The sequence below is a fragment of the Protopterus annectens genome, chromosome 14.part0 (genome assembly GCF_019279795.1).
Source record: "Protopterus annectens isolate FY-2018-M chromosome 14.part0, PAN1.0, whole genome shotgun sequence".
NCBI classification, from domain to species: Eukaryota; Metazoa; Chordata; order Ceratodontiformes; family Protopteridae; genus Protopterus; species Protopterus annectens.
Genome location: NC_056748.1, coordinates 25,622,747 through 25,650,466, shown reverse-complemented (window position 1 = coordinate 25,650,466; position 27,720 = coordinate 25,622,747). Strand labels below are relative to the sequence as shown.

The window sequence follows — 27,720 nt, the reverse complement described above, 5'->3', positions numbered from 1 at the left end:
TAAAAAGAGCACATCTGGTTTTAAACATTGTGCTTCTTGTAAGGGTAAACTTCAGAGTAGTGACTCTCATGATGATTGTGTTTATTGTTTGGGGATGCCTCATCTTTCGGTGCAACCTCCTTGTTTGATTTGTCAAAGTTTCAGTCAGCGAACTTTGAGCAAGCACAAGAATAAGTTGATCCTGAAGGGCCTGCTTAAGTTGCCCTTTTCAGAGGCCCTTTCTGTGACTGTGGTTTCATCCCCTCCAGTTAAGGATAAGAAAAGGTCCCATTCAGTTCCCTCTTCACCGTCTGGTGACCAGGGAAAATCTGTGAAACCTAAAGTGCCAAAACTGTCTTCGGAGCACAAGTCTGCCTCGTTGGCACCGACCTCTTCTGCTCCAGCTACGACTGTTCCTATGTCGGTGCCAGCTTCAGCTCTTATACTGTCTCTGGCACCGCTTCAGCAAAGTGCACGCCTTCAATGCCTGTCTGTGCAATTATGATTGAACCTTCCGCGTCAACTCCAAGTGCCCCTTTGGTGCCATGGCCTTTTATGGCCCCGATAAGTACGAATTTGACCCTACTGCTTCCGGTCTCCAAACTTGAGACATCGGTGCCAGTAGGTTCCACACCACGGACCCGATACACTCCATCCACAGACCCATTTCTAGGGCAAGTGTACAGTCCGTTCCTAGAACAACCTGACTCCCAGTCAGGAGAATCCACTAGATCCACCAACAGCCTTTCAGAACTTGATGTGGTGCATCTTGTGAACCAGCTGTGACAGCCAGGGGGATACCCACTCCTTCCAGGACCCATCCTCCTGCAGGACTTTGGTTGACTTCTCCACGGACTCCATCCTATTCTCCTGGTTTGACCATACCGGTTCCAAAGCCTTCTGTTCCAATGTCTATTTTGGAACCCACCCATCTTTGGCACCTGTAGTGGACTTCACTGGGGCTCCGGGACTGTCCCTTTGGTCCTCTGTTCCCGCTGAACCGGTTGTTCCTCAACCCCGTGATTGGGCTGCAGGCTCCTCGGTTCATGGCTCACTTCTGAGTGTTTTTTCTGCTCCATCCTCTGTGCCGGGAGTCCTGTCTGCACAGATCCTGCTTGAGGCGCCATCTTCGGGAACGAATTTGATGGAGTGGGGTGTGACCCTGGTTCCGGGCTCCCATCCCTCTTTGGGCAGACCTGCTTTCTATGCTATGTAGCAGGCACTTGCTTCTGGATGTATTCTGCTGACGTTGGAACCCCAGACCTCTTCCCCTGAGCTATAGCTGTCACAGGCCACCTCCCCGGGACACCGGGCAGGAAAGCTGCAGGACCCTCCATTGCAGAGTGCTCCCTCTTCCAAGTCCTCCTCAGAAGTCCCCACTGAGGAGCCCCTATGGAAGAGATCATGCAAGAGGAAGCACATAGACTTGCCTGAGGAATCTCTTAACAGAGGTCATGGATTTCGATGACAGTGAAGGGTCCCCACGGTCACCGCCTGAGGAGGTCTCCTTCACGGACATCCTTGAAATGTTGAAGCAGAGGGGTGACTGGAAGCCCACTAATCCTTCTTCTGAGGAGTCCATGTTTCTGCAGGCTTTCCATGCTCTGCTATCTACTACTTGGGTGACCCCGCCTGCAGACGAGCTAGTTCAGCTCGTAGTGCAGCGCGGTTGGAAGAACCCTGATTCTGTTGAGTCAATTCCTCGGAAACCTGACCTGACAAGATACATTTTCCACCCGAAGAAAATCCACATTGGTCCAGTGGTTTACCAGTCGATGCTATGGTGGTGGCAGTGGCCACAAAAAAGGATCTCACTGAAGAGAATCATACTGTTCACCCGTCCAACAGAGTTGCAGGCCATGAACAGATTGGGGAAGTGAGTCTTTGCTTCAGCGACCTTTGCCATACGGTCCCTGAACTACTTGGCACATTTTACGAGGCTGCAAAGAGACTTGATCTCCGAACTGTCTGGAGCACTCGCAGGGCAGGTGCCTGATGATATAAGGGATAAAGTTGCCTCGCAGCTTGCAACCCTGGAATCTATCTCCAATTTGTCCATGAGATTGCTCTCACACGCACCCGAAGGGAAGGCTAGAGCTGCGGGTTCAGGCATAGTTATGAGACGCCATGCCTGGTTGCGCCTTTGTGTCCTCGCAGACCCTTTCAAGTCTTCCTTCCTGAATGCTCCCATCGAAGCATCTTCCCTTTTTGGCCCTAAGGTGAAGGACACTCTGGCCAGGTGTGAGCAGGATGGTAAGACCCTGTCTGCCGTAGGTCTATGTTTTTCCAACCCTCAACGTTCCTTTTCCAGGAACCAGAGGAGAGTGGCAAAATGTGGCACAAAAAATCTCAAGGTCCTTTCCATGCCACGCTTGATGATGATACCCCCAGGGGACAGAGGGGGTAACAAGTCTGGAACACACCCCCTACCGAGGCAGAGGTGGGGTCCATGTAATCAGGGACCCAGGGATTCTTTCTCTGGGCAGCCTGATCAGCGCTCCTGAAGAGTGGCCTGATTGCTTCCTCTGGATGCAGTTGGGGGTAGTTTCTCTCTGCACCAAGCTGCCTGGCATTCAATAACCAGTGATCTTTTGGTGCAGAAGATCATAACCAGAGGTTACACCATTCCCCTCATCACTTACCCAAAGCTTCCAGCAAAACTTCCCGACATTCCACCGTGTCAAAGGGAAGAAGCAGCTGTGGAAATAAGCAAGCTGTATCAAAAAAGTCATCCAGTTAGTCCCACCAGATCATTGGGGATCCGGATTTTACTCAAGATTCTTTTTGTTGCCAAAAAAGACAGGGGACTGGAGACCCATTCTGGATCTCGGCAATTTGAAGTCAATCACAAACCAAATTCCAGATGGTCACTGTTTAGTCCATTCTCCCTTTTCTAAGGAAAGGTGATTGGATGTGCTCGATAGACCTTTGGGACGCATATTACCACATCAAAATGGACACAGCTCCAGGAGTCGTCTTCGCTTCCGGTTAGGAGCCAATCATTACCAGTTTAGTGACCTGCCATTCGGACTCTCTAAAGCCCCCAGAGTGTTCACAAAGTTCATGGTAGTGGTTACATCTCGCTTGAGACTACAAGGATTCCAGGTGTTTCCGGATTTGGGCGATTGGATCCTTACCTCCCCCACCAAGCATCTTCTGGTAACACTGGCAAAACTTTTGGAGATGACTGTAAACTGGGAGAAATCCTGTCTTGCTCCGGTCCAGAAGATAGAATTCATCAGAGCAGTCTTCGACACCTGCTCTTGTCTTGTATCACTCCCAGCTCACAGACTTCAGAAATTGAGGCTTCAGCTCTGGGTGATACTCTGTCAAAACAAAGTTTCAGCAAGAGATGTTTTTCAGGTTTTAGGATCGATGGCAGCTTCCATACCAGTAGTGCCTCTTGCGAAACTGCACATGCGAATACTTCAGTGGCTTCTTCTCTCTCAGTGGTTTCCGAATTACCATCCTCTGTACTTTCGAATTCAGATAACCAATTCTTGCTAGCAGGATCTTCTTTGGTGGATGACACCAGACACAGAACTTTTAAGCCGTCCATTCCAGCCCCCTCAGCCAAAGCCATTGTGACCATGGATGCTTCCCTAATAGGGTTGGGGGAGGGGCATTTCCAGGGAAAAACAGTCCAAGGCACGTAATTCACATTGGAGGCCACCCTGCATGTCAGCGTTCTAGAACTGAGAGTGGTGCTGTTAGTGTTGCAAGCATTCCAACCTGTTCTTCCTTCTGGAACGATTGCAGTTCAGTTAGGCAATATATATCATCAAGCAAGGAGGAAACGAGTCCTATCCCCTGTGTCGAGAGGCCATGTGAATTTGGCAGTAGGCGATAGCTTCCAACCTCTTTCTGATAGCAATGTATATCCCAGGGATTTCCAGCGTGATTGCAGACAAGTTGAGCAGATGTATTTTCTTGCCTCGTGAGTGGTTTCTCAGTCCTGAAGTAGCGGCAGCAATTTTCAGCCACTGGGGCCAGCCTTGCTGCGACCTATCCGCCTCCCCATCAAACAACAAATGCAGCAACTATTTTGCCTTATTCTCCCCAAAGGGGGAGTCCCCGAGGGATGCTCTGATTCATGATTGGCCCACGGGACTGCTATATGCCTATCCCCCCCATTCCTCTGATACCCCAATTCATAAAGAAAGCCATTCGTTTGAAATGTAAAGTGATCCTCATAGCCCCCTTTTGGCCTCGACAAGTTTGGTTCCCCTTCTTTCAGCCTCATTTGTTATATCGACCGTGGATTCTGGACCCTCCTCCAGACCTAATTTCTCAACCCCAAGGGTTTTGTCTTCCAAACCTGTCCAGTCTCAAGCTGACAGCTTGGTTTCTCCACTTCCATTAGTTGCCAGGCAGGATGATCTCATCTCACCTGTTCGTGACATTATTCTGGCCTCTCATAAACCATCCACCAGAAGACTATATCTGGTCAAATGGAAAAGATTCTCTATTTGGTCAAAGAAAAAGATGCTAGATCCGTATTCGGCTCCAGTCACAGCGGGTTTGCAATGCCTATCTACGTTTTTCAAAGATGGAGCCGCAGCCTCTACCATATGAGTACATCTAGCGACTATTTCAAACTATCATAATGGATTAGATGGTACTCCCGTCATATCACTGCATTTATGTAAAACTTTTCTCAAAGGAGTTTCTCACATTAGGCCTCCAATCAGACAGCCTATAAAGCCATGGAACCTCATGTTAGTTCTCCAGTGTTTAACTCAACCTCCATTTCAGTCTGCAGCAAAGTATGACCTCATATTCTTGTCATGGAAATATCTATTCCTTGTAGCCATCATGTCACTCAGACGAATTTCTGAGCTTCAGGCATTATGCACCAAAAGGCCCTATCTAATCTTTCACAAGGACAGAGTATCACTCTGGACAAATCCATCTTTCCTCCCCAAAGTTGTTTTTGACTTTTCCATCAGTCAGACTATTTACTTACCATTATTTCTCCCAATTTTTTCTAATAAAGGGGAATACTGCCTACATTCCTTGGATGTCTACAGACAATTGACATTTTATTTAGACAGGACCAAAGCAATTCATAAAACTGACCAACTTTTCATTTCCTTCTCTGGGCCTAGAATGGAAAATTCTATCTCCAGGGTCACTTTATCAAAATGGCTAAGGGACAGCATACGGTTCACATATTCTTTTGCAAAAGAACCTATGCCACAGAATACTAAAGCCCATTCTACTAGATCTGTGGCAACATCTCTAGCTTTCCATTCCAGGGCTTCTCTGGATGATATCTGTGCAGCAGCCACTTGGGATAAACCCCACACTTTTATCAATCATTACAAATTGGATGTGGTCTCCAGAGGGAGAGCTGCCTTCGGCTCAGTGGTACTCAGGAACGTTCTTCCGTAAGGGCCGCCCAAAGATCACAAGGTAGCTGGGGATTCTGTCCCCTCAGTGATGAATGGAAAGAAGATTATGTCTTACCATAACGTTCCATCTGTGTTGTTGATCATCTTTCATTCATCACTTCCCACCCTCCTTCCCCCACCAAAGGCTCCTGGGGGATACTTTGGGTCCAAGTGGTGTCTTAGGGCATTTGCGCAGAAATGGCCTCTGCTTTACTTGTATAACATGGGCAAACTCGATCTGAGGTAACAGGAAGAAGGGCATTGTGGGTAGAAACTTAGTTTGAGAGTTTTTGGCTGGCACAAGCTTGGTATTAGGCCAACTCGGTTCCGAGGGATCGGAACTGAACCCATCAGTGATGAATGAAAGAAGATCAACAACAATAGATGGAACGTTATGGGTAAGACATAACTTCTTTTTTTCTTGAATAGATAGATGAGTATGTAATGATAAATATGCCAGTAGTTAAGGTGGGAAAACATTACCTTTAAGTTAAGGAGGGCAAGATTAACAGTAGCATGACGTTAAGGTGATGAAAGAGTTCAATGTGGTTAAATGTGAAGGGCTGAAAATAAGGGGAAATGAGGACTGGACATACAGAACGGTAATTATTCATACTGGAATAGATTCAGAAGATGTGAAGGAAGGTGTGGGAGTGGAAATTGTTGAATTTTCAGGTCACAGATCAATGTGGGCTATAATAGGAGATGACTGAGAGAGATAATAGGGGAAGGAAGAGGAATAAAAAGGTTAGCTGTTGAGATTGTTAAACAAAATTTGGAGTACATTTAAACTAATTGAAGAGTAAGTAGTTTTATGTACTTAAGAAAATGAATGGCATATATCCCCGAAGAAAGGTGTGCACTGGGAGTGAAATTAGGAAAATATGATATATGACAATGGGAAGAAATGGTGGAAAAGTTATTGATCTCTTAATAACAAAGGTGTATATGTTAAATATTTATATATGCTAAAAACTAACATACTTTGCTGTTCCAGCTAAGCTGTTATTTTTCATTTTTATTTGGAGATCAAGACTAAACCAGTTTAAAAGAGGGGTGATGTATATTAAAAAAGGTTTGAATTTAAAAAATCCCATTGTATTTTAGCATCTGTCTTAAATAATAAATGTAAAAGAGAAAAAAAATGGAAGAAAAATGTTATGTGAATTTGAAGTATGGAAAAATGAAGGTAAGAAGAAAAGTTATAGTGAAAAGGAAAATATGAAAGTAAAGCTGAATTATGGAGGTTAAACTTTAATGAAACTGATGGAATTAGAAAAGATGTACCATCATCATGGAAAAATATTACTTGGTGTATCCATAGAAAGAATTAAAGGAGGTAACAAATATTTTAAAAAATAGAAGGATAAGGTTTGAGATGTTTCATGAGGTGGGAGAATTTTTTGAGGAGAATTTTGTTAAATAAACTGCCAGTCAAAGGTAGTATGAAATATAAAGTAATAGAGGAAATGAAAACTAATGAATGTAACGAGGAAGAAATGACAAAACACTGTTTTTGGAATAAAAAGAATGAAATGTTTTGGAGAAAGTTGAAACATGACTGTAAATGGGAAGGATTCAGAAATATCAATATGGATATGATATTGTATGGAAGGTATGAGAAAGGAAGGAAAGATGATGTGATGGATTATTGTACAATGAAAACAGAGATTATGAAGTGTTGGCTGAAATGAAAAGATGGTTATGGAAGGAAGGATAGGGGCTCGGCAAGCTGCGTTGCTTCACAAGAGATGGCTTGCACCTGTCCACCCCTAGGCTTTCGAATACTGGTCAAGGCTCTTGCTGCCCCCATAGTGCCTTTTTTAGACAAGGCTCAAAAGTCAAACCCACCTCCGTAAACAGCACAATTAACAAAAAACTGAAGGTTATGCTGCTCAATGCCAGGAGTTTAAATTTCAAAATGCACGTGCTTGAAGCACTCCTCAGTATGGAGAACATCGACATCTGTGCAATAACTGACAACTGGTTCAAGGTCCAGAGAGCACCCCAACACTCCCAGGCTACAACTCATTATCACACGTTTCGGCCACAGAACACAGACCGAAACACAAAAGGAGGGGGTATATCCATATTCATCAAGGATACCTACACCTCCAGTTTAGTGGCGCAACAGGATACCTCTGAGATCATCCATGTGAAACTAACATCGGGCAGATCTGCAGTGCAAATTGTGGCCTGCTACAGATCACCCTCCATGACCCAGGGCCACCACTCCACCTTTCTGGAGACACTGAAAAACATGGAGGTCCTGCCGAACACCCTGATATTGGGCGATTTCAATTACCCTACCATTAACTGCGAAAACTACTCGAGTACAAACTCCCAGGCCCAGCGCTTCCTGGAATTCATCAACTCAAACACCCTGGATCAGCTGGTAAACTCCCCTACCAGAGGTGAAAACATATTGGACCTGGTCATCACCAACATGGGCGACAGGTGTTCCACAATGGAGGTCAACCCGTCACTGGTTAGATCAGACCATAAACTAATCACTCTGGATGTCCACACCCCACTACCACCCCCAACTAGGGAAACCACAGTAAAAAACTTTTCTAAAGCAAACTTCACCTTACTTAAGACAGAGGTGGTAAGTTTCACAACCCCCACGCTAAAGGATAACACTGCCCAAGATGCAGAAACCTTTACAAATGCACTCTATGAGCACCTACAAGGGTGCATGGATCGTGCCATCCCTAGCAAAACCAAGACTCACTCCTCTAAGAGAAGGAAACCAGTTTGGTGGACCCCTGCCATAAACAGGCTATACAATAGGAGGAGGAAACTAGTTCAGAAAAAAAGCAAATCCCAAAAAGGAAAGATGGCCCTGATCAGTATCAGTAAGAAACTAAGGTCCCTCATGAAATCATCCAAGGCTAACTTCGAAAGAAAAACAGCCAAGGATTCAAAAGATAACCACAAAGCCTTCTTTAGGTATGTTAAGAATCTAAGTGGCAACTCGCAGATATGCTCTGAACTAGTGCAGTATAGCACAAAATATACTGAACCTACTGATATTACCAACATCCTGGCAGATAGATTCAGTGCAAACTTCACCCGCCTCTCACCTCCAAAAGGGCCCACAACAATACCGGAAAAGTGTAGTGTCCCAAAAATCACAGACGCACAGGTGAAAACAGCCCTTTCAAAAGCCAAAAACACAGTGTCAATGGGACCAGATGGTGTCCCAGGCTGCGCCTTGCACGAACTACAGAACGAGCTAATCCCCCACCTAAACACGCTGTTCAGCCTCAACCTCTCCACAGGCTACGTGCCTATAGAATGGCACACAGCAACGGTTATTCCTCTCCACAAATGAGGAGCCACAACTGACCCTGGTAACTATTGCCCCATAAGACTGACTAGCCTGGTCTGCAAGGGTATGGAGTGCATCATCATGGAACTCATTAACAAAGACATTGGGAACCTCCAAACACTTTGACCCGACCCAGTTCGGCTTTGTTAAGGGCAAATCATGCGTACTAAACCTGGTTGACTTCTTCGAGACCGTCACCAAGGCCATAGACGAGGGAAAGGTGGTTCACATAGCCTACCTTGACCTCTCCAAAGCTTTCAACACCATTCCCTACTTGGGTATTACAGAAAAACTCACCAGCCTGAACATAAACCCCTACGTCACGAGATGGGTTGCCAGCTGGCTTATAGACAACTCACATGGGAAGAATAGCGGGCTCTAGGTCCGACTCTAAACCAGTCAGAAGTGGTGTCCCACAAGACTCGGTCCTGGGACCCTACTGTTCGGCATATACTTCTCAGAAGTACAAGCAAACGCAGGAGGACTATGGCTAACAAAGTTCGCCGATGACTGCAAACTGGAAGCCATGATTGACTCTCCGGCTGACGCGGACATCCTCCAAAAGGGCCTTACTGAGACGGACACCTGATGTCAAAGTCTTGGCCTCAAGCTAAATGCCAAAAAATGCATAGTCATCCCATTTGGGAAAAACAAAACACCCACGAATTACCACATAGGTGGCAGTCCCCTTAATACAGAAGAGGTAATAAGAGATCTGGGGAACCAGGTAGATAGTAATGTCTCCTTTGACAGTCATATTGCCAAAGTAGTTAGAAAATTCTTCTATGTGGCCCATCTAATTACTAAAGGGTACGCATCTAGAAATAAAGAGGTTATAGTGCCCCTCTACTCATCACTCATTAGACCCATCATATAGAGTACAATGCCCCATTTGGGATGTACCTCACAAGACACTTCCAACAGCTGGAAAGACCAGAAAAAGTACCTCACCAGGAGGATTACAGGCCTCAAACATAGGTCCTATGCAGCCCGACTGAAGAAACTCCGGCTGTACCCAGTGGCATATCACTTACTCAGAGGTGATCTCTGTCTGACTTACAAAGCCATGTCCAACTCAGAATTGATGGACATGCTCCACCTAAAGAAATCCAAGTCACTGCGAGCCATGCGCTCTAGTGAGCTAAACCTCGCCACAACAATAAATAGAACATGCTGGAGAGAGAGATTCCTGTCACAGAGACTCCCCATGCTTTGGAACAAAATTCCAAACTACATTAGGCAGAGCCCCTCACTAACACTCTTCAAGAGAAACCTTGACGAGTGGATGGGTAACAGAAAATACACCCCTGGGATCACTTCATTGGCTCTGCTTGACAGAGGATCAGTTAATTAATCAGTGGGGCGGCGAAAGCCGACATGCTCTAGCTAGGCTTATAAATGCCCTCGGGCAGATAGCCTAGTACCTACTTATGAACCTAATAGAGGCATGGGTAAAAAGGTAAAAGAAATAATGGAATATTAATATGATGAGAATGTGCTTCTGACAGTATGAAAAGTGTAATTATTGTGAATATTAAAGTGCTGATAATGTAACAATGTATATAATACTGCAATGTACAAGTACAGCAAATCCCTACTCTTTGATAGCAGATGTGGGAGCTTTTACATCCACCTGAGTTACCACCATCTCAAGCAGATGGGACCTCAGTTTAACATGTTATCTAAAGGACTGCACACTCAGGAGTACAACACCCCATCTTATGCTGTACTGAAGTGTGAGGAAATGGGAGTAGAACCCACAGACTTCTGATTATTCAGTACCAAAGGCTAACTATGCTGCCTATTCAGCCATTGACACTGGTTTCGGCCATGGTCATCATTCAAGCATGAACATGAGCATTAAAAGAAAAGAGGCCATGTTATTGTCCGAGGCAGTTTTTCTCTGCTCGTTTTTCTTGCAGAAAAGTTCAGAATTTGATCAGCTTTTTGGAGCAAAACTAAATGGTCACCAATCTGGTCATTAATGAGGCATGATTCAAATGTAAATGAACAGCCTTAAAGTTTGCTGATGGTTAGGTTTCTTACCTCTATTATCTGTGACTGACTGAACTATCTTGGTGGAGGGGAACACTGCAGGGGAATTAAGGATTTTATAGTATTGAAGTGCTTCATAGTTGTCATTGCATTAGTCAAGCTGGTGATATTTCTTCCCTCAGTATTCTTGTCAGAATTTCAGGAGCAAACCCTTGCTGTGTTTTTTTTTTTGTTTAACCACCACCAAACCCCACTTCTGAGGGACTCTGTCCAGTGATTCCACTACTTGCAGCTGGTTGGTACATTTGTTCCACTGGGAGGAAGCTGTGCATCCTGTTGCTGTGTAGGAGCCAATGGCTCATTAACTCCTGCCCCAGGAAGTCCTGTTTGGTCCATCCATTCCTGTAGCGATAGGAGTTAGTGGTAGAACATGGGTCAGCTGTCCAGTCCTCTCTAGTGGCCAGCCCTTAATCTGCCCTACAGACTCACAATGGTTGCGTGGTTGGAAGGAGGTGTGCATGGTTTTGCACATACCTCCTGTTCTGCATCTCTGCAGTGATGCCAGCATTTCCACTGAAGACATAATATACATCCAGAAACTGCTAGCTTTAGCTGTTGCCACAGGCCTGACAGCCCCCTTTCTCCTGGGAATGAGAAAACTGGAACTGGCCAGTTAAGCTCATCCTCTACTCAGCCCCTCAAGCACCCATTGCTTCTAACTGAGGACAGGATGTCTAGGCTGTAGGCAAGTCTACATCCTGTACCATGTGACCACGTCAAGGTAGTCCTTTTTAATGGAGAGAATATTTTAGAAGTAGAGTTAGAGCATTTCTTTGAAAAAGAGGTGGAGGTTGTGAAAATGTTTTTAGTTCCTTTGGTCCTGTATGTAGGCCAGGTATATGTTTATCAGAGGAAACATTTTGGATGACCGTAAACAAGGAGCTGAATGAATTCATTTGGGAAGAGAAAACAGAGAGACTGAAGTGGGATAAACTGATACTTCTTATAGAAGAAGGTTAATTAGGAATACATGTTGTAAAGGGTTTCTGTAAATATATATTCAGATGAGACTAAGAGAGGAGCGCACAAGCAGAACATAGTGGAGTAAATGGTAGTGGAATAAATGATAGTGGAACTAGTTTGAAAGTAAGAGAGAAGCAGAGAAATAGAAAGTAGGGTTTTGAATGCAAGACATTAAAGAGAATAGCCATAATTGTAGGCAATATCATATTTATAAACTGAAAGACAATATTATTAAGACTAAGCCAGTGAGGAAGTGTTTAATGGAGATATGGTCAATAAGAGCATAAAAAATAGGCAAGATATGGTTTGGTGTAACTAAAGAAAATTGACAAAGGAGCTATACTACTGAAAGCAGGTAATTTGGAGGGGAAAGTGATAGAATGGAATGAAGTGAAACAGGTTTTTAGCCTGCAGTTTTGAGAGTGCCTCTCTTTGGAATTGTTTTCATAATATGGACAAAAAGAGAGTGGAGTAATAAAATATCACCTAAGCTTTTTAGTGAAACCAATGTAAGATGTTATCAAGAAAGGGATAATTAGTAAGCCATATAAAACATTGCTCAGGAGTCAGAGGAGACTCAAAAAGAAATTACAAAAGAGCAATGAGAAGAAATTGTAAGGCTGCTAGGAGTGCTGTTAAAGTCCTAGAATATTTAGTATATTTGCACAGAAATATCTACATTGCATATTTTTACACTGAGTAGTCTTCAGAGGATTTTCCCTCAAATGAAGAATAGTTTTTGATGTGAAGGGAAAGAGAGAGGAAATTGGAAACGCACATTCTGAGAATATTTAGAGTTAACTGGGTTATGGATTAAAAAAAAAAAATGTCTGGAGGCACTTGTTGCGGGAGCATGTTAAATTAACCACGGAGAAGATGTTACTTGGTTGGAGTTTAGATTTGGAAGTACTAAGGCACAGCAAGGCCTTGTTTAATGTTGTTAGCAGCTAAAATAATTTGCATGAAAGTGGAAATCAAAAATGAAACCAGCTGTAAATGAAGTATTGAGTATTATAAAGGAAGTAAAAATCTTAAAAGATAATATCATAACATAAGATGGAGAAAGTAGAGTTCATAAAAATAAATGGTGCATTTCTGAACACTTTATACAAAATAGTGCTCAAAATAGTTAAATAGGTCAGTAGGAATTGAAAAATAGTTTTATACAAGTAAAGAACAGAATTGTGAGGCAGATTGTATGTAAATGCATGTACACAATAACAGAAATGTTATGCATTAGTTGCAATGAAAAGAGAAGATCTCTGAGGTCTTATGTTGTGAATCAGTTCTGTGATGAATAAATGAAGTTTGCAAAATAAAATGCTAATCTGAGGTTTTCAAGAAGTATAGTTCAAATTCACGCATTAGGGTATTAAGAGTTTCAAATGCCCTTTCTCTGAAGATTCTCTGAAGTTTCTTTATTTAAGGAATTACTTTCCCTCCAGGCCGTATCCTGCAGAGAGTACCATTTGAACGTTGCACATTTCTCCATGTTTGAAGTCCCTCCTTTCATCCTGTGTATATTGGGTTCTGTGTAGTCCTAGGCTGTCATCCTTAAGGACTGCAAGTAGTGGTAAGCTCACAGATCTTAGTACCTTCTAAAGAGAACAGTTGGTTTACTGTGGATTGCAGTGGCTTACTACATTTTTCTTTTAGCTATATTTTAGCTCTGTTGGTCTCTCTATGGTGTAGTTTAAAATCTTTTGTTACAGATTAACACACTTTCTTTTAGGTTATTGGAATCAGCCAGAAAAGGAGCATTTGATTAAGTACTAGTGTAGTGGGTGTATCTTATTTCACGGGGGGTATTTTGGTACAGCTCAAATTTACAGGTGCAACTCATGCATCATACAGAAGTAGGCTGCTAGTCCTTCACCAGGTCACTCTCAACAGCTTACAGGAACAGTAACCTTTAATGGGTCACACATGTAAATGAGTATGTGCTATACAGACAAAATGCTTTGTTGGAGACTTTCTGGGTTACAAAATTGTACTTGTACTTTCATCACAGATGGTGGCATTGACTATTTGTACTGCTGGTAGAGCAGCTAAGAAGTAAAGCAAATAAACACACAAATTAATTGATTCTCATTTTAGAAGTGGATTAGGTGTTGACTAATTTCCCAGACAGTATTCTCCCTTCAAAATGTGTAATTTTGCAGGCAATAACAACCCATGATCTGCTCATGAAGAATTAATTCTTTAACTGTTAAGACTGTGTGCGCAACCCATGTTCGGTTCAGCAGATGCATCTTTCTCAGGTTACTTCTGTACCTCTCTTTCTGATAATACTTTTGTCTCTCTCATTCACTTTTCAGTTTTTTTGTCAGTAAACATGTTCAGTTTGATTCTGAACAGTACCAGGTTACATTTTTCTGCAGAGATTTGAAAGCTATTATGTTTGGTCCTCCTTCCTTAGGTGCTGTGAATACAGGTTGGAAACATTGTTTGCTATTTTTGCTGTCGTTTGAGATCTTTTTCTGCAAGTTAACACACCTTCTTCATTTAAGTTCTTATCCTGTAGCTTAATGTTAAGACTTGCATTTTCTTTTCACTTGGCCTTGGGGTGGATTTTCCACTTTTTTTCCTTTTCTCCGTTCGTTCGTTAGGACTTTGGCCATGTTTAGTCCATCATGCTATGTTCTTCTTGTAAGTGTGACTGTGGCAAACAGATTACCCATGCCAGCAATAGTAGTAAGTCTACTTTTTGAGTAGGTATTCAGCATTAGTGTAGAGTCTTATGATAGATTTGCAAATTTTAGTGAGGCTGGATTAAGGGAGTGAAAAAATAAACTTCTTTCCTATCTGTTAAAACTTCTAGTTAAAGCTTAATGCCATTAAGGCCATCAGACTTTAGCCACTATTTTTTTCTACTTATGAAGACATGCAGAGGTAGGCCTTACTCCTTTCCTCAGCATGCCTCACCTTATAGTTCCCAATAGAAGCCAGGACCTGGTAGGTCTGTTCAGTCATTTCAGTTATCTGAGAAGTGTTTTTAAGTTAGCTGTGTCAGACATTAAGATCAAAGGTGCTAAATTAATTAAAGTAAACAAGGAATATGTGTACAAGCTACTATGATGGAGGATTCCTCACCTGACACATCTCTTCCTTCCATTTTTACTCGAGATCTTCTTCAGGGCAACTATTTTCAAAGTTATGTAATCCTTGATGACACATGTTGGTTCCATGTTGCCTCCAGGTTGTGCAAAGTTTGGTTATAATGTGGCAAACCACACATTGCAAAATACTGTTTATAAAGGCCACTCCACCCAGCAGTGTACTGATTTGTAAGGGCTACTCTATCCAACATGTAGCTTCTTCTGTTGCCTGTATAAAAATGATTAACTTGCAGACATTTGTACCTTGGCCACATGGCTGTCATGTAATGCCTCCTCCAAGCATTATTTAAAAAGTGATTTTAAAAGTCAGCACCTCAGTGTTTCAGGACTCAGACTTCTGAATCTTTGCATTTAACCTTCATCTGGTTCCACCCCCGGCAGATTTAAATGTCAGTGCATGGAAGTAGTCACTTAAGTCATAGGGTGTTCTGTTTAATGTTGCATCTGTCTCTGAAGGCACTCTTTAGTGAACGTTTGTTACCACCCCACCTGTACTTTGAACATTGTCTCTCTCCAACTGAGCACTTAGGTTTTCTCCTAAAACAGATATTTATATAGTTTTGTAGTCTTTCTCACTTTTTTCTCATGTTGTTTTTTTTTTTGGGGGGGGGGCTTGAAACAAAAATCAAAAAGGCCAAGTGCATGATTTCAGCCTTAAATCTGACGTGTGCTGGCAGAAGTATGTTAGTCCCTGACATTGGAAACTAGACCAATATCAGAGTTGTGCTAAACTGGGAGTATTGAGGAGAGATCACAAAAAGATGCCCACATGATATGATGAGTACTTATTTGTTAAACAAAATGCTACTTCCAGATTAGCAAGATGTATTAAGTTATATTATTCCTGAGCTGGCAGATCATTGACAGTGACTTGTAGTCTGTTCATCTCAGCAACTTCCTTTTCTAATGCCTGACTTAACATTTTCTCTTTTGAACCATTCCTCCTGTGTTTGCTTAAACTTGCACTATGTAAGTGCAGTTTAGAAAAATCCTCCTAATTTCTACAGTGTGTAACTGATAAGTTGTGCAGCCACCTTCCATAATTCAAGATCTTCATGGACTGATATTAAAGGTTTGAGTCCTCCCTCCCTTTTAGATGAGATGATTGTCTTTTTATTTTGTATTGTGGTTTATGTTCCCCTCTAATTTTGGTTGGACTTTAAGTCAAGTAGTGAAGGGCCTGCTCCTTTTTATAAATGTTGATATTGTCATTGACTGCAGCATTTTTATAGAAAGAGTGTACCTTGTAAGGGATCTGCATGGGCAGACACTTCCTTATCTCAGGTGAAATATGACATGTACAGCACAGAGTACAAGCCTTCCATAGATTTAGTAATGCAAGTCACGTACATAGTCCTGTAATTCAAAGTTACGAGTTGTAGAATATATTACATTTCCACCTACAAATTCTTAACAAAACAGATTGATGACATGCACAGTAAATAATCTGTTTGGCCACATTTGTATCATTTGAGGAATGTTCTTATTCAGTCCATGTAGATCTGCTTTATTGTGGAGAGAAAAGAGCAACTTTATTTGCTATAATCATTTTGTCCAGTATGTACATTGAGAGATGACTTTCATGTATATTCTTCACCACAACATTTATTTGCAGCACTGCAGTTTGCCTTTTTGAAATGGTGACCGTTTTTCATTCCCTAACCAGGCATTTGTGGCATGGACTTCATCCAGGCGGGAGCCATTAGGGAATTAACTGATAGACATCTACCATCCACTGCTCAAGCCCATACACGCAATGAAGGGTTTAACATGCTTGGAGGAACCTTAGTGAGTGCATGCTTACACAAGCATGCATCCCCCTTGGAAGGTCCTGCCTTCCTACCATACAGGCAGTTCTGTGTAGGATTCAGTCTCAACAAGGATTCCAGGACAGATGTTGCACCCTGGGCATGTGTAAACCGTCATTCCCTCCTTGAACGAGAAAAGAAAATGGGTGTTACTTTTGTAACACCTTTCCCAATCCCTTACCAGTTCATCCAGCGTTTGAGTCACCATTCAAACCTAGTATGTCTGTGTGGTAGTCTAGGCTTCATCCATCGATATCTTGGAGCTAGTAGATTGGTGACCATTTTACTGATTTTAAGTTTTGATGACAGAAAATAGCAAATATGCATTATTGCAGTAGAAGTATAAGAGCAAACAAACTTTCTTTTGCTCTGCTTTTTTTGGATTGCTTATAGAACTTAATTTGATTATTTGTACTTTGTGTATGACAGCATTTCTTTTATTTCATCATGCCTGTTGCTCCTGTAGTAAAAGAACTGTGCTTTGCAGCTGAAAAAAGGACCACAAAGAAATTAGATTGCTTTTACATTTTGGTTGTGAAAGTGCTTTCCTCTAGTAATAGCAACTTGTTGCTGTTTTCCGCTTTGCCATGAACAGTGATTGGGCACTTACTTCCCATGCATTTTTTCCCCATCATGCCACTTAAGTGTACATGTATGCATATGTTCGTATGCCTTGTAAATGTGCGTGTGTTTCTACACATAAGGAAGTAGGACTTGTTAAAGCAGAATTTCTATTGCTTGATTGTTTTAGTACATTGCATTATGGCTTATGAGGAGTTTGCACTTTGTTGCAATTTAATGATGTGCTTAATATTAATTTTTTAAGGTGGTGTTTTCATCTAATGAAGAGTTAGATGGTGGAGATCAGCAGATCAGTCTGATTTCCACAACAGATGAAGCAATCCAAGAAGAAGAAGTTGTAGTGGAAGACACCAGCAGTGAACAGCAATTTGGAGTTTTCAAAGACTTTGACTTCCTAGATGTGGAGTTGGAAGATGCTGAGGTAGGTGTCCTTCACAGAAAAAATGGATAACTAGATGTACCCTGTTCTCCAAAATTCAGTGACCAGCTGACACCATTTATCTACTGTTTTCTGTCATCTTTAAATGTAAATATTTGATTAATGGAAGTTAGTGCGATGCAGGTAAAGAGAGCTTCAGAAGGGCTTGGGAAAGGTGGTAGAAAAGATATAAAAGAGGAGGTGCAGACTATGCATGTGTGGGTGAACTTGATAAAAAGTGGTATTTTTTCTTGCATCCAGTTATTTTTTTTTTCTTTTGTATGTCTTGGTCTGTGTACACACACAGATTATATATGTGTACACATTTTTTTAAAGAGCTGTTTGTTTTGCTGCTTGACTACTATCATCAGACCCTCTGTCATTCAACTGGCCTATTTGTTACTTATATATCAGGCCAAAAGTTGACTGGGGGGGGGGGGGCATCATTTAGGATAGTCTTCATTTTTCTTCTTTGTGCAGCCGTAACTTGACTGTGCATGCCTGTTAAAGTACTCGGGGCCTGGCTTGCAGTGGACATCAGTGAGGGTATGCCACTCACTTCCAAGAGTGACATAACTCTCTCAGGAGTGCCTTGAAATTCTTGTTGAGGGTTCTGGTTTATACCTGGATTTTAGCTGTAGGGATGTGGACAACAGGCATGTGCATCCATACCCTCTGCTCAAGGAGAGGTGAGCTAGAAAAGCCATGTTACTTCAGCTGTTCCCCATGTCAGCCTCAATGGGAATCTGTCCTGCTATTTGAAATATGGTTACCTGTCATATTGAGGGGTTTGTCCCTCTATGCCAATCAAGTTGGCTGTTTTCTATTTAATGTTTTTATATTTTACGTCAGAAACTGAATAAATTGTTGTAGAGTCTACTTCAGCAATTTTCTGTACAGTAGGACCCAGTATATAAATTACATTTTTTGTTACTGTTGTGTGAACTGAAGTTAGATAATAGCGTACCTCCATTAGTGTACTGTTTTTCCCCACAAATTCATCTGGGCTTCTGCAGCATTTTCTGCATTGTGTTATTCTAAGATTTTTCCCCATTTTAGGACATTTCCTTGAGAAACATCAGAACTGATGTGAAATGAATTTCAGTTTTATATAGATCTAACTGTTCAGTAATGTGGTTATTAAGGGATTATTTTAGCTTTGATTGTTTTGTGTGTCTATTAAATGAGATATTTTTGATTTTGGTCTTGGCCCATAGTTTTTGTGCATGTATGCAACCCATTAAAAGACCCATTTTTCAGAGCATTTCTGCTGGGGGGGGGGGGGGGCTGCACCTCCCTCCTTGCCCACATTCCATTTACTTAAATATGACAACTCCAAAGAGACATTGAGTTTGGGGAAGGTTAGATCTGATGTTGTTAATCTTCTTTCCATTCATCACTGATGGGTTCAGTTCCAAGCCCTCAGAACCGAGTCAGCCTAATACCAAGCTTGCGCCAGCCAAAAACTCTCAAGCTAATCTTCTACCCACAGTGCCTTCTCCCTGTTACCTCAGATCTTGTTTGCCGCATAGCGGTAAACCCGCGTTTCAACTGTGGAAACTTTTGGATATCTTGTGGAAAATTTTGTCTTTTTTCTTCTCGATTGTGATTTATATTCATAACTCTCTATATTTACAGTTAGATTTAGACTTTTCACTTCTACTTCTACCCGATTGGTAGTCTTTTAGGTACAATTGGTTGTACGGCCTTCTCTCTTTACCCTTGTGGTATTCCTTGAATACCATCGCTGGTATTTCTTCTCCATTTTCTGTCTAGTTGTGTGTTTTTGACTCTTTTTGATAGATACTGTGTGTATTTAGATAGGTTTAGATGTAGATAAAGCAGAATTTACATTTTTCTCTGAAACCTTGATTGTTGTTTGGTTTTTCATGATGTCTGATAAGAAGGGTACATTGGGTTTCAAACATTGTACTTCATGTAACGGTAAACTTCCGAGTAGTGACTTTCACGATTATTGCGTTTGTTTGGGGGTGCCTCATTTTTCAGTGCAACCTCCCTGTGTGATTTGTCAAAGATTCAGTCTGCGCACTCTGAACTAGCACAAGAATAAGTTAATACTGAAGGGCCTACTCAAGTCGCCCTTTTCAGAGGCCCTTTCTGCGATGGAGGTCTCAACCCCTCCTATTAAGGATAAGAAAAGGCCCCATTCATTTCCCTCTTCACCTGCTGGTCGCCAGGGTAAGTCTGTGAAACCTAAAGTACAAAAACAGTCTTCAGAGCATAAGTCTGCCTCATCGGCACTGACCTCGTGTGCTCCATTTACTATGACTGTTACTATATCAGTGCAAGCTTTGGCTCCAATACTGTCTCCAGCACTGACTATCAACCTCGCCTCACCCACTACGACTTTGGCACCGGGTGCCGCTTCGGTACAGTGCACGCCTTCGATGCCCATCTCTGCAATGACGATGGAACCTTCCGTATTGGCTCTGAATGCCCCTTCAGCACCAAGCTCTTTTGTGAATTTGACCCCACTGCTTCCTGTCTCCAAACTTGAGACATCGGTGCTGGTAGAATTCCACACCACGGACCTGATACTCTCCATCCATAGACCCGTTTCTAGGACAAGTATATAGCCTGTTCCTAGATCGACCTGACTCCCCTTCGGGAGTCTCCACTAGATCCACCAGGAGCCTTTCAGAGTTTGATGTGGTGCATCTTGTGGATCAGCTGTTGGCAGCCAGGGGGACACCCACTCCTTCCAGGACCCATCCTCCTGCAGTACTTGGGTTGACTTCCCCGTGGACTCCATCCTGTTCTCCTCCTTTGACCATTCTGGTTCCAAAGCCTTCTGCTCCGACGTTCCTTTCAGAACCCCCCTCGTCTTGGCGCCTGTAGTGGACCTCACTGAGGCTGCTGGACTGCTCCTTTGGTCTTCGGTTCCTGCTGAACCAGTCCTTCCTCAACCCTGTGATTGGGCTGCAGGCTCTTCAGTTTGTGGCACGGTCCCAAGTGTTTCTTCGGTTCCATCCTCTGTGCCGGGAGCTTTGTCTGCACGTGAGGCTCCATCCTCGGGAGCAGGTTTGATGGATCGGGGTGTGACCCCGGTTCCAAAGTTGTCCTCCTCAGTTCTGGGCTCCCATCCCTCTTTGGGTGGACCTGCTTTCCATACTATGGAGAGGGCAGTTGCTTCTGGAAACATTCTGCCAACATCAGACCCCCAGATTTCTTCCCTTGAGCTATAGCTACCACAAGCCACCTCCCCGGGACACCGGGCAGGGAAGCTGCAGGAACCCTCGTTACAGGGTACCCACTCTTCTGAGTCCTCCTAAGAAGCCCCCAGTGAGGAGCCCCCATGGAAGAGATTGTGCAAGAGGAAGCACGTAGACTCACCTGAGGAGTCTTTAACAGAGGACACGGATTTCGGCGATGGTGAAGGGTCCCCATGGTCACCCCCTGGTGATGTCTCCTTTGGAGACATCCTGGAAATGCTGAAACAGAGGGGAGACTGGAAGCGTACTAACCCTTCTTCTGAGGAGTCCGTGTTTCTGCAGGCTTTCCATGCCCGGACATCTACCTCTTGGGTGACCCCGCCTGCAGATGAGCTAGTTCAGCTCATGGTGTGTGCCTGGAAGAACCCGGATTCTGTTGAGGCGATCCCTCGGAGACCCGACAAGATATTTTCTCCACCCAAGGAAAACCCACATTGGTCCAGAGGTTTGCCAATCGATGCTATGGTGGTAACGGCCACAAAAAAGGATCTAGCTGAAGAGAGTCCTACTGTTCCCCTGCCCAACAGAGTCTCAGGCCGTGGACAGATTGGGGAAGCAAATCTTTGCATCAGTGACCTTTGCCATGCAGTCCCTGAACTACTTGGCAGATTTCACAAGGCTCCAAAGAGACTTGATCTCGAAACTCTCTGGAACATTCGCAGGACAGGTGTCTGATGAGGTAAGGGATAAAGTTGCCTCTCAGCTCGCAACCCTGGAATCTATCTCCAACTTGTCCATGAGGTTGCTTTCACACGCAACCAAAGGGGCTGCTAGAGCTGCGGGTTCAGGCATGGTTATGAGATGGCATGCCTGAATGCGCATTTGTAACCTTGCGGATCCCTTCAAGTCTTCCTTTCTGAATGCTCCCATCGAAGCATCTTCCTTGTTTGGCTCCAAGGTGAAGGACACTATGGCCAGGTGTGAGCAGGATGGTAAAACCCTGTCTGCCATAGGTCTACGTTTTTTCCAACCTTCAACGCTCCTTTTCCAGGATCAAGATGAGTGGGAAGATGTGGCACAAAAAACTCTCGGGGTCCTTTCTATGCCACGTGTGGTGATGATACTCCCAGGGGCAGAGGGGGCAACAATTCTGGAAGATGCCCCTATCGAGGCAGAGGGGGTCCACATAACCAAAGCCCCAGAGACTTCTCAGGGCAGCCTTACCAGCGCTCCTGAAGAGCGGCCCAAGTGCTTTCCTCTGGAAGCAGTTGGGGGTCATTTCTCTCTGCATCAAGCTGCCTGGCACTCTATTACCACCGATTGTTGAGTCCAAAATATCATTACCAGAGGTTACACCATTCCCCTCATCCAAAACTTCCAACAAAACTTCCAGACGTTCCACCCAGTCAAAGGGAAGAAGCAGCTTCAGAAATAAAAAAGCTGTATCAAAAAGAGTCATCCAGTTAGTCCCACCAGACTAATGCGAATCCGGATTTTTACTCAAGATTCCTTTTGGTGCCAAAGAAGACCAGACTGGAGACCCATTCTGAGTCTCAGCAATTTGAACAAGTCTGTTGCCCAAACAAAATTCCGGATGGTCATGGTTCAGTCCATTCTTCCTTTTCTAAGGGAGGGCGATTGGATGTGCTCAATAAATCTCCTGGGCATGTATTACCACATCAAAATGGACAAATGCTCCAGGAGTCTACTTCACTTCCGGCTAGGAGCCAATCATTACCAGTTTTGTGCCCTGCCGTTCGGTCTCTCTACAGCCCCCAGAGTGTTCACAAAGTGCATGGCAGTGGTTACAGTTCACTTGAGACTGCAAGGATTCCAGGTGTTTCCATATTTGGATGATTGGCTCCTTACCGCCCCCCACCAAGCATTTTCTTGTAACAGCCCTGCAATACACCCTTTCTCTGACAGAAATTTTGGGGATAACTGAACTGGGAGAAATCCAATCTTACTCCGGTCCAGCAGATAGAATTCATCGGAGCAGTCTTCAGCACCCGATCCTGTCTGGTGTCACTGCAAGCTCACAGACTTCAGAGATTGAGGCTTCAGCTCTGGGTGATACTCTGTCAAAACATAGTTTCAGCGAGAGAGGTTCTTAAGGCCCTAGGATCCATGGCAGCTTCCATACCAATAGTGCCTGTTGCAAAACTGCACATGAGAATTCTCCAATGGCTTCTTCTCTCTCAGTGGTTCCCGAACCATCATCCTCTATGCTTTCAGATTCACATAACCAACTCTTGCATGCAGGACCTGCTTTGGTGGATGAGACCAGATACAGAACTTTGGAGTCGCCCATTCCAGTTCCCTCAGCCCAAGGCCATTGTGACCATGGATGCTGCCCTGATAGGGTGGGGGGTGGCCATTTCCAAGGAAAGACGGTCCAAGGTACATGGTCCACGTTGGAGGCCAACCTGCATATCAGCGTTCTAGAACTGAGATCGGTGCTGTTAGTGTTGCAAGCATTCCAACCCTTTCTTCCTTCTGGAACGATTGCAATTCAGTCAGGCAATATGCCAGTAGTCTGGTATATCAACAAGCAAGGAGGAACCAAGTCCTACCCCCTGTGTCGAGAGGCCATGAGAATTTGGCAGTGGGCAATAGCTTCCAACTGCTTTCTGATAGCAGCGCATGTCCCGGGGAGCTCCAAAGCGATTGCAGACAAGTTGAGCAGATGTATTCTCCTGCCCCACGAGTGGTCTCTAAATCTTGAAGTAGCAGCAGAAATTTTCAGCCATTGGGGGCAGCCTTGCTGCGACCTTGTCTCCTCCCCATCAAACAACAAATGCAGCAGCTGTTTTGCCGTATTCCCCCCCCAAAGGGGAGTCCCTGAGGTTTCACGATTGGCCCATGGGGACTACTTTATGCCTATCCCCGCATCCCTCTGATTCCATAATTCATAAAGAAAGCTATTCGGTTGAAATGCAAAGTGATCCTCATAGCCCCCTTTTGGCCTTGACAAGTTTGTTTCCCCTTCCTTCTGCCTCATCTGTTATAATCTCCCTGGATTCTGGACCCTCTTCCAGACCTGAATCTGTCCAGTGTCAAACTGATGGCTTGGTTTCTCCACTTCCTTTAGTTGCCAGGCAGGATGGTGTCACCTCACCTGTTCGTGACATTATTCTGGCCTCTCATAAACCATCAACCAAAAGACTATATCTGGACAAATGGAAAAGGTTCTCTATTTGGTCAAAGGAAAAGATGTTAGATCGTATTTGGCTCCAGTCACTGCGGTTTTACAATATCTAAGTTTTTCAGAAATGGAGCTAAAAGCTCTACCATATGAGTACATCTGGCAGCGATTTCAAATTATCATAATGGACTGGATGGTACTCCTGTCATATCACTGTGTTTATATAAAACTTTTCTCAAAGGAGTTTCTCACATTAGCCCTCCAGTCAGACAGCCTATAGAGCCATGGAGCCTCATGTTAGTATTCCAGTCTTTGACTCAGTCCCCTTTTGAACCCGCAGCGACATGTGACCTCAAATTCTTGTCATGGAAATCTCTCTTCTTGGTAGCCATCACGTCAGCCAGACGAATTTCGGAGCTTCAGGCATTGTGCACCAAAAGACCCTATCTAATCTTCCACAAGGACAGAGTATCACTCCAGATGAACCCATCCTTTCTCCCCAAAGTTGTTTCTGACTTTTCCATCAGTCAGTCTATTGACCTACCAGTATTTTTCCCAAATTTTTCTAATAAAGGAGAATACTGCCTACATTCCTTGGATGTACACAGGCAATTGAGATTTTATTTAGACAGGACCAAAGAAATATGTAAAATTGACCAACTTTTCATTTCCTTTTCTGGGCCTAGATTGGGAAATTCTGTCTCCAAGATCACTTTATCAAAATGGCTAGGATGCTGCATACGTTTCACTTATTCGTTTGGAAAAGAACCTGTGCCACAGAATATTAAAGCCCATTTCACTAGATCTATGGCAACATCTGTAGCTTTCCATTCCAGGGCTTCTATGGATGATATTTGCGCAGCAGCCACTTGGGCTAAACCCCACACTTTCATCAGTCATTACAAATTGGATGTGGTCTCCAGAGAGAGATCTGCCTTCGGCTCATTGGTACTCAGGAACGTTCTTCCATAAGGGCCGCCCAAGGATCTCAAGGTAGCTGGGGATTCTGTTCCATCAGCGATGAATGGAAAGAAGATTAACAACATCAGATAAAGAAGTTATGTCTTACCATAACTTTCTCTCTGTGTTGTTGATCTTTCATTAATCACTTCCTACCCTCCTTCCCCCGCCAAAGGCTCCTGGGGGATACTTTGGGTTCAAGCGGTGTCTTAGGGCATTTGCGCAGAAATGGCCTCTGCTTTACTTGTATAACATGGACAAACTCGATCTGAGGTAACAGGGAGAACGGCATTGTGGGTAGAAGCTTAGCTTGAGAGTTTTTGGCTGACTCGAGCTTGATATTAGGCCGACCTGGTTCCTAGGGCTCGGAACCAAATCCATCAGTGATTAATGAAAGAAGATCACAACACAGATGGAATGTTATGGTAAGACATAACTTCTTTTTTCATTGAGTTGAGATGCTCACTATGCTTGACTTGGGTCACTTAAAGAAGCAACAGTCTCTCCTCATTGGAAGTTTCTAAAGAAAAAGCCATAGGATAAGCAGTAGGTGTCCTGTTGCAACAGTATAACACACGTGAGGAAGCTAGTTCCTACAATTCCAACGCAAAAAGGTCACTTCACCATCCCTGTGACAGCATTTATTTTTATGTTCTGGCAGGCCACTTCAAATTGCATAAGTGGAATAGTCAGTATGAGGAAGGGGCAGTATTTTTGAGGGCTGTAACTAGTGGTACTTGGGTGCTTCACTTTTTGTTGCAGGGGCATATCAAACACGTGGTATCCAGTCTTCCCACCAGCCTCTCTGACTCATTTACTTTCCTTTAGTGTATTCTGAGGAGTAAATACACTTTTGCGCCTCTTTTCCCTTATTCTCCATCAGGTCTTCCCTCAGTCTGTCAGCCGGCTCTTCCATCCAGGGAGCCATTGGGAGGAACAACTGAAGTATTATTCTTTTTTTGATTTTCATCCCTGCTGCACACACACTTGGCATGGCTGTGTTAATGGGAGTGTAGTGGATTGTCTATGAAGGATGTCCCGTCACTTCTGCAAAGATAATAGCATTCATGTACCTCTGTCCCTTCCCCCTCAACATGAGTGTTGTCTTTCCAGTCTCTGTAAGGGAGACTGCTCTACCCTGTGTGCTTCCAAGTGCATGCAACCCCCCCCCCCCGAAATTAAGTAAGCTATGTCCCTTCACTTCTCCCCCTCCAGTCCTTGCTCCTCTAGTGCTGGGACTGCTAGTGGAATGTGTGCTGCCTTGTTCGCACTAAGGAAGTTTATAGCTAATTAAGTAGTAGGCCCAGAGTGTGTGTTGTACAAAGCTGCATCCTGGAGGTAGTTGCATATAGATTTTATTCTCAGTTTGTCTTGTTGAAGAACTGGATGTTGAGACCCATCCTGGTCGTGTAAGGTCTAAAACGTACAGCATGCTGAAAATTTATGGCAGTTGTAATTTGCCTTTCTCAATAGGAGAATTTGCTTCTGCTGTTATTGTATAGGATATACACTTGCATTTCCTCATTCTTCCAGCTCCACATAACATCTCTCAAATTCGTTGTTCACAAAGGTTTTTCATTTTTGGTACTGATTTTTTATTGTCAATGGTACTATGTGGTTGCGCCAAATGCTTAAATACAATAGTAGTTGACCTGGATGTAAAGAAGTGTATGACTATTTCTACCTGAGAACCTCTTGCTGTGAGGCAACAATGTTAGCTGCTACACCACTGCGGCACCCAAAGTTTAGACATGCTAGCCAGTTACTTTACATGCCAAGCTAACAGCAAGCATACCTGCATGTATTGCTTACCCTTCAGCGCTATCCATTCAACTCATGATCTTTAGCTTGGCATTAAACCTAAACTTGTTCTATAGGTCAGGTGTCACAATCAACTAAGCAAGATGTCATTGGATCTTCTCTGATCTTTCCATTTTCAGTGAATGACAAATAAAGGACTGTGGCTCTTAGGGCAGCAAGTTTATTAATATAGCCGTGGCCATTTTTAATAAAAGAATCTAGTAGTATAGTGTCTATTTAATGTACAGTAGAATCCATATGCAGATTCCGTACACAGTTCTGTCAAGACATTTGAGTTGGTGAATGAATCCTGAAAACCAGGGGAAGGAGTCTGTTTCTTTATGGGATCTTTAAATGTCTGTAAGAGAGCATATGAGAGAAAAAGAAACTAGAATGTTTATGACCACCCATGTAACTTTGCATCATAATCTTCACACAAGTGTCCTAAACTTGGGGCATTTCTGCAGACCTTTTAATTCTTTGTCTTCTGCAGAGAGGCTAATGTGATCCAGGCAAACAGGTTTGTTTTTTATTTTCAGGTCAATAAGCGGAAAAAAAAAACAAAACTTGGTCGTATTTTGTGAAGGGAAGCTCTGAAATCACAGGAGTGGGCCATTTGGAATTTCGTGATTTTCTTCCAAGGCTATTCAGTATTATGGACATTTATTCTGTGCTAGTACAGTTCCTTAGGCAACACTTCTTTTCTCCAGGAGGGTATGCCATTCAATTCCAGAGTAAATTTGCTGCTACTCATCCAGTCATCTAGGTTATGTTTAAAGGAAGATAGCGAGTCAAACTGCGTAGCATGAGGGGAGAAGTTTATTCCAGAGGTTTTGGAGACACTATATTTTAAACCTGTCCCTCTGCCATGTTTTATCTGTTTTTGAAGGTTTAGGTCCCTGATTCTACTATTGGTTGATCCGTTGAGCTTGCGGATGTGTGTGTGTGTGTGTGTGTGTGTGTGTGTGTGTGTGTGTGTGTGTGTGTATGT

At 43.4% G+C, this 27,720-nt stretch overlaps 1 protein-coding gene across 1 annotated transcript in view; it reads left to right on the top strand.

The window, feature by feature from the left end:
- FRYL (FRY like transcription coactivator) overlaps window positions 1-27,720 on the top strand; it is a 3,917,685-nt gene that overhangs the window by 3,325,826 nt on the left and 564,139 nt on the right. Inside the window, exon 51 of the mRNA XM_044055727.1 lies at window positions 17,478-17,654. Within this exon, the coding sequence (XP_043911662.1) occupies window positions 17,478-17,654 (177 nt within the window). The remainder of the gene's footprint in view (window positions 1-17,477; window positions 17,655-27,720) is intronic.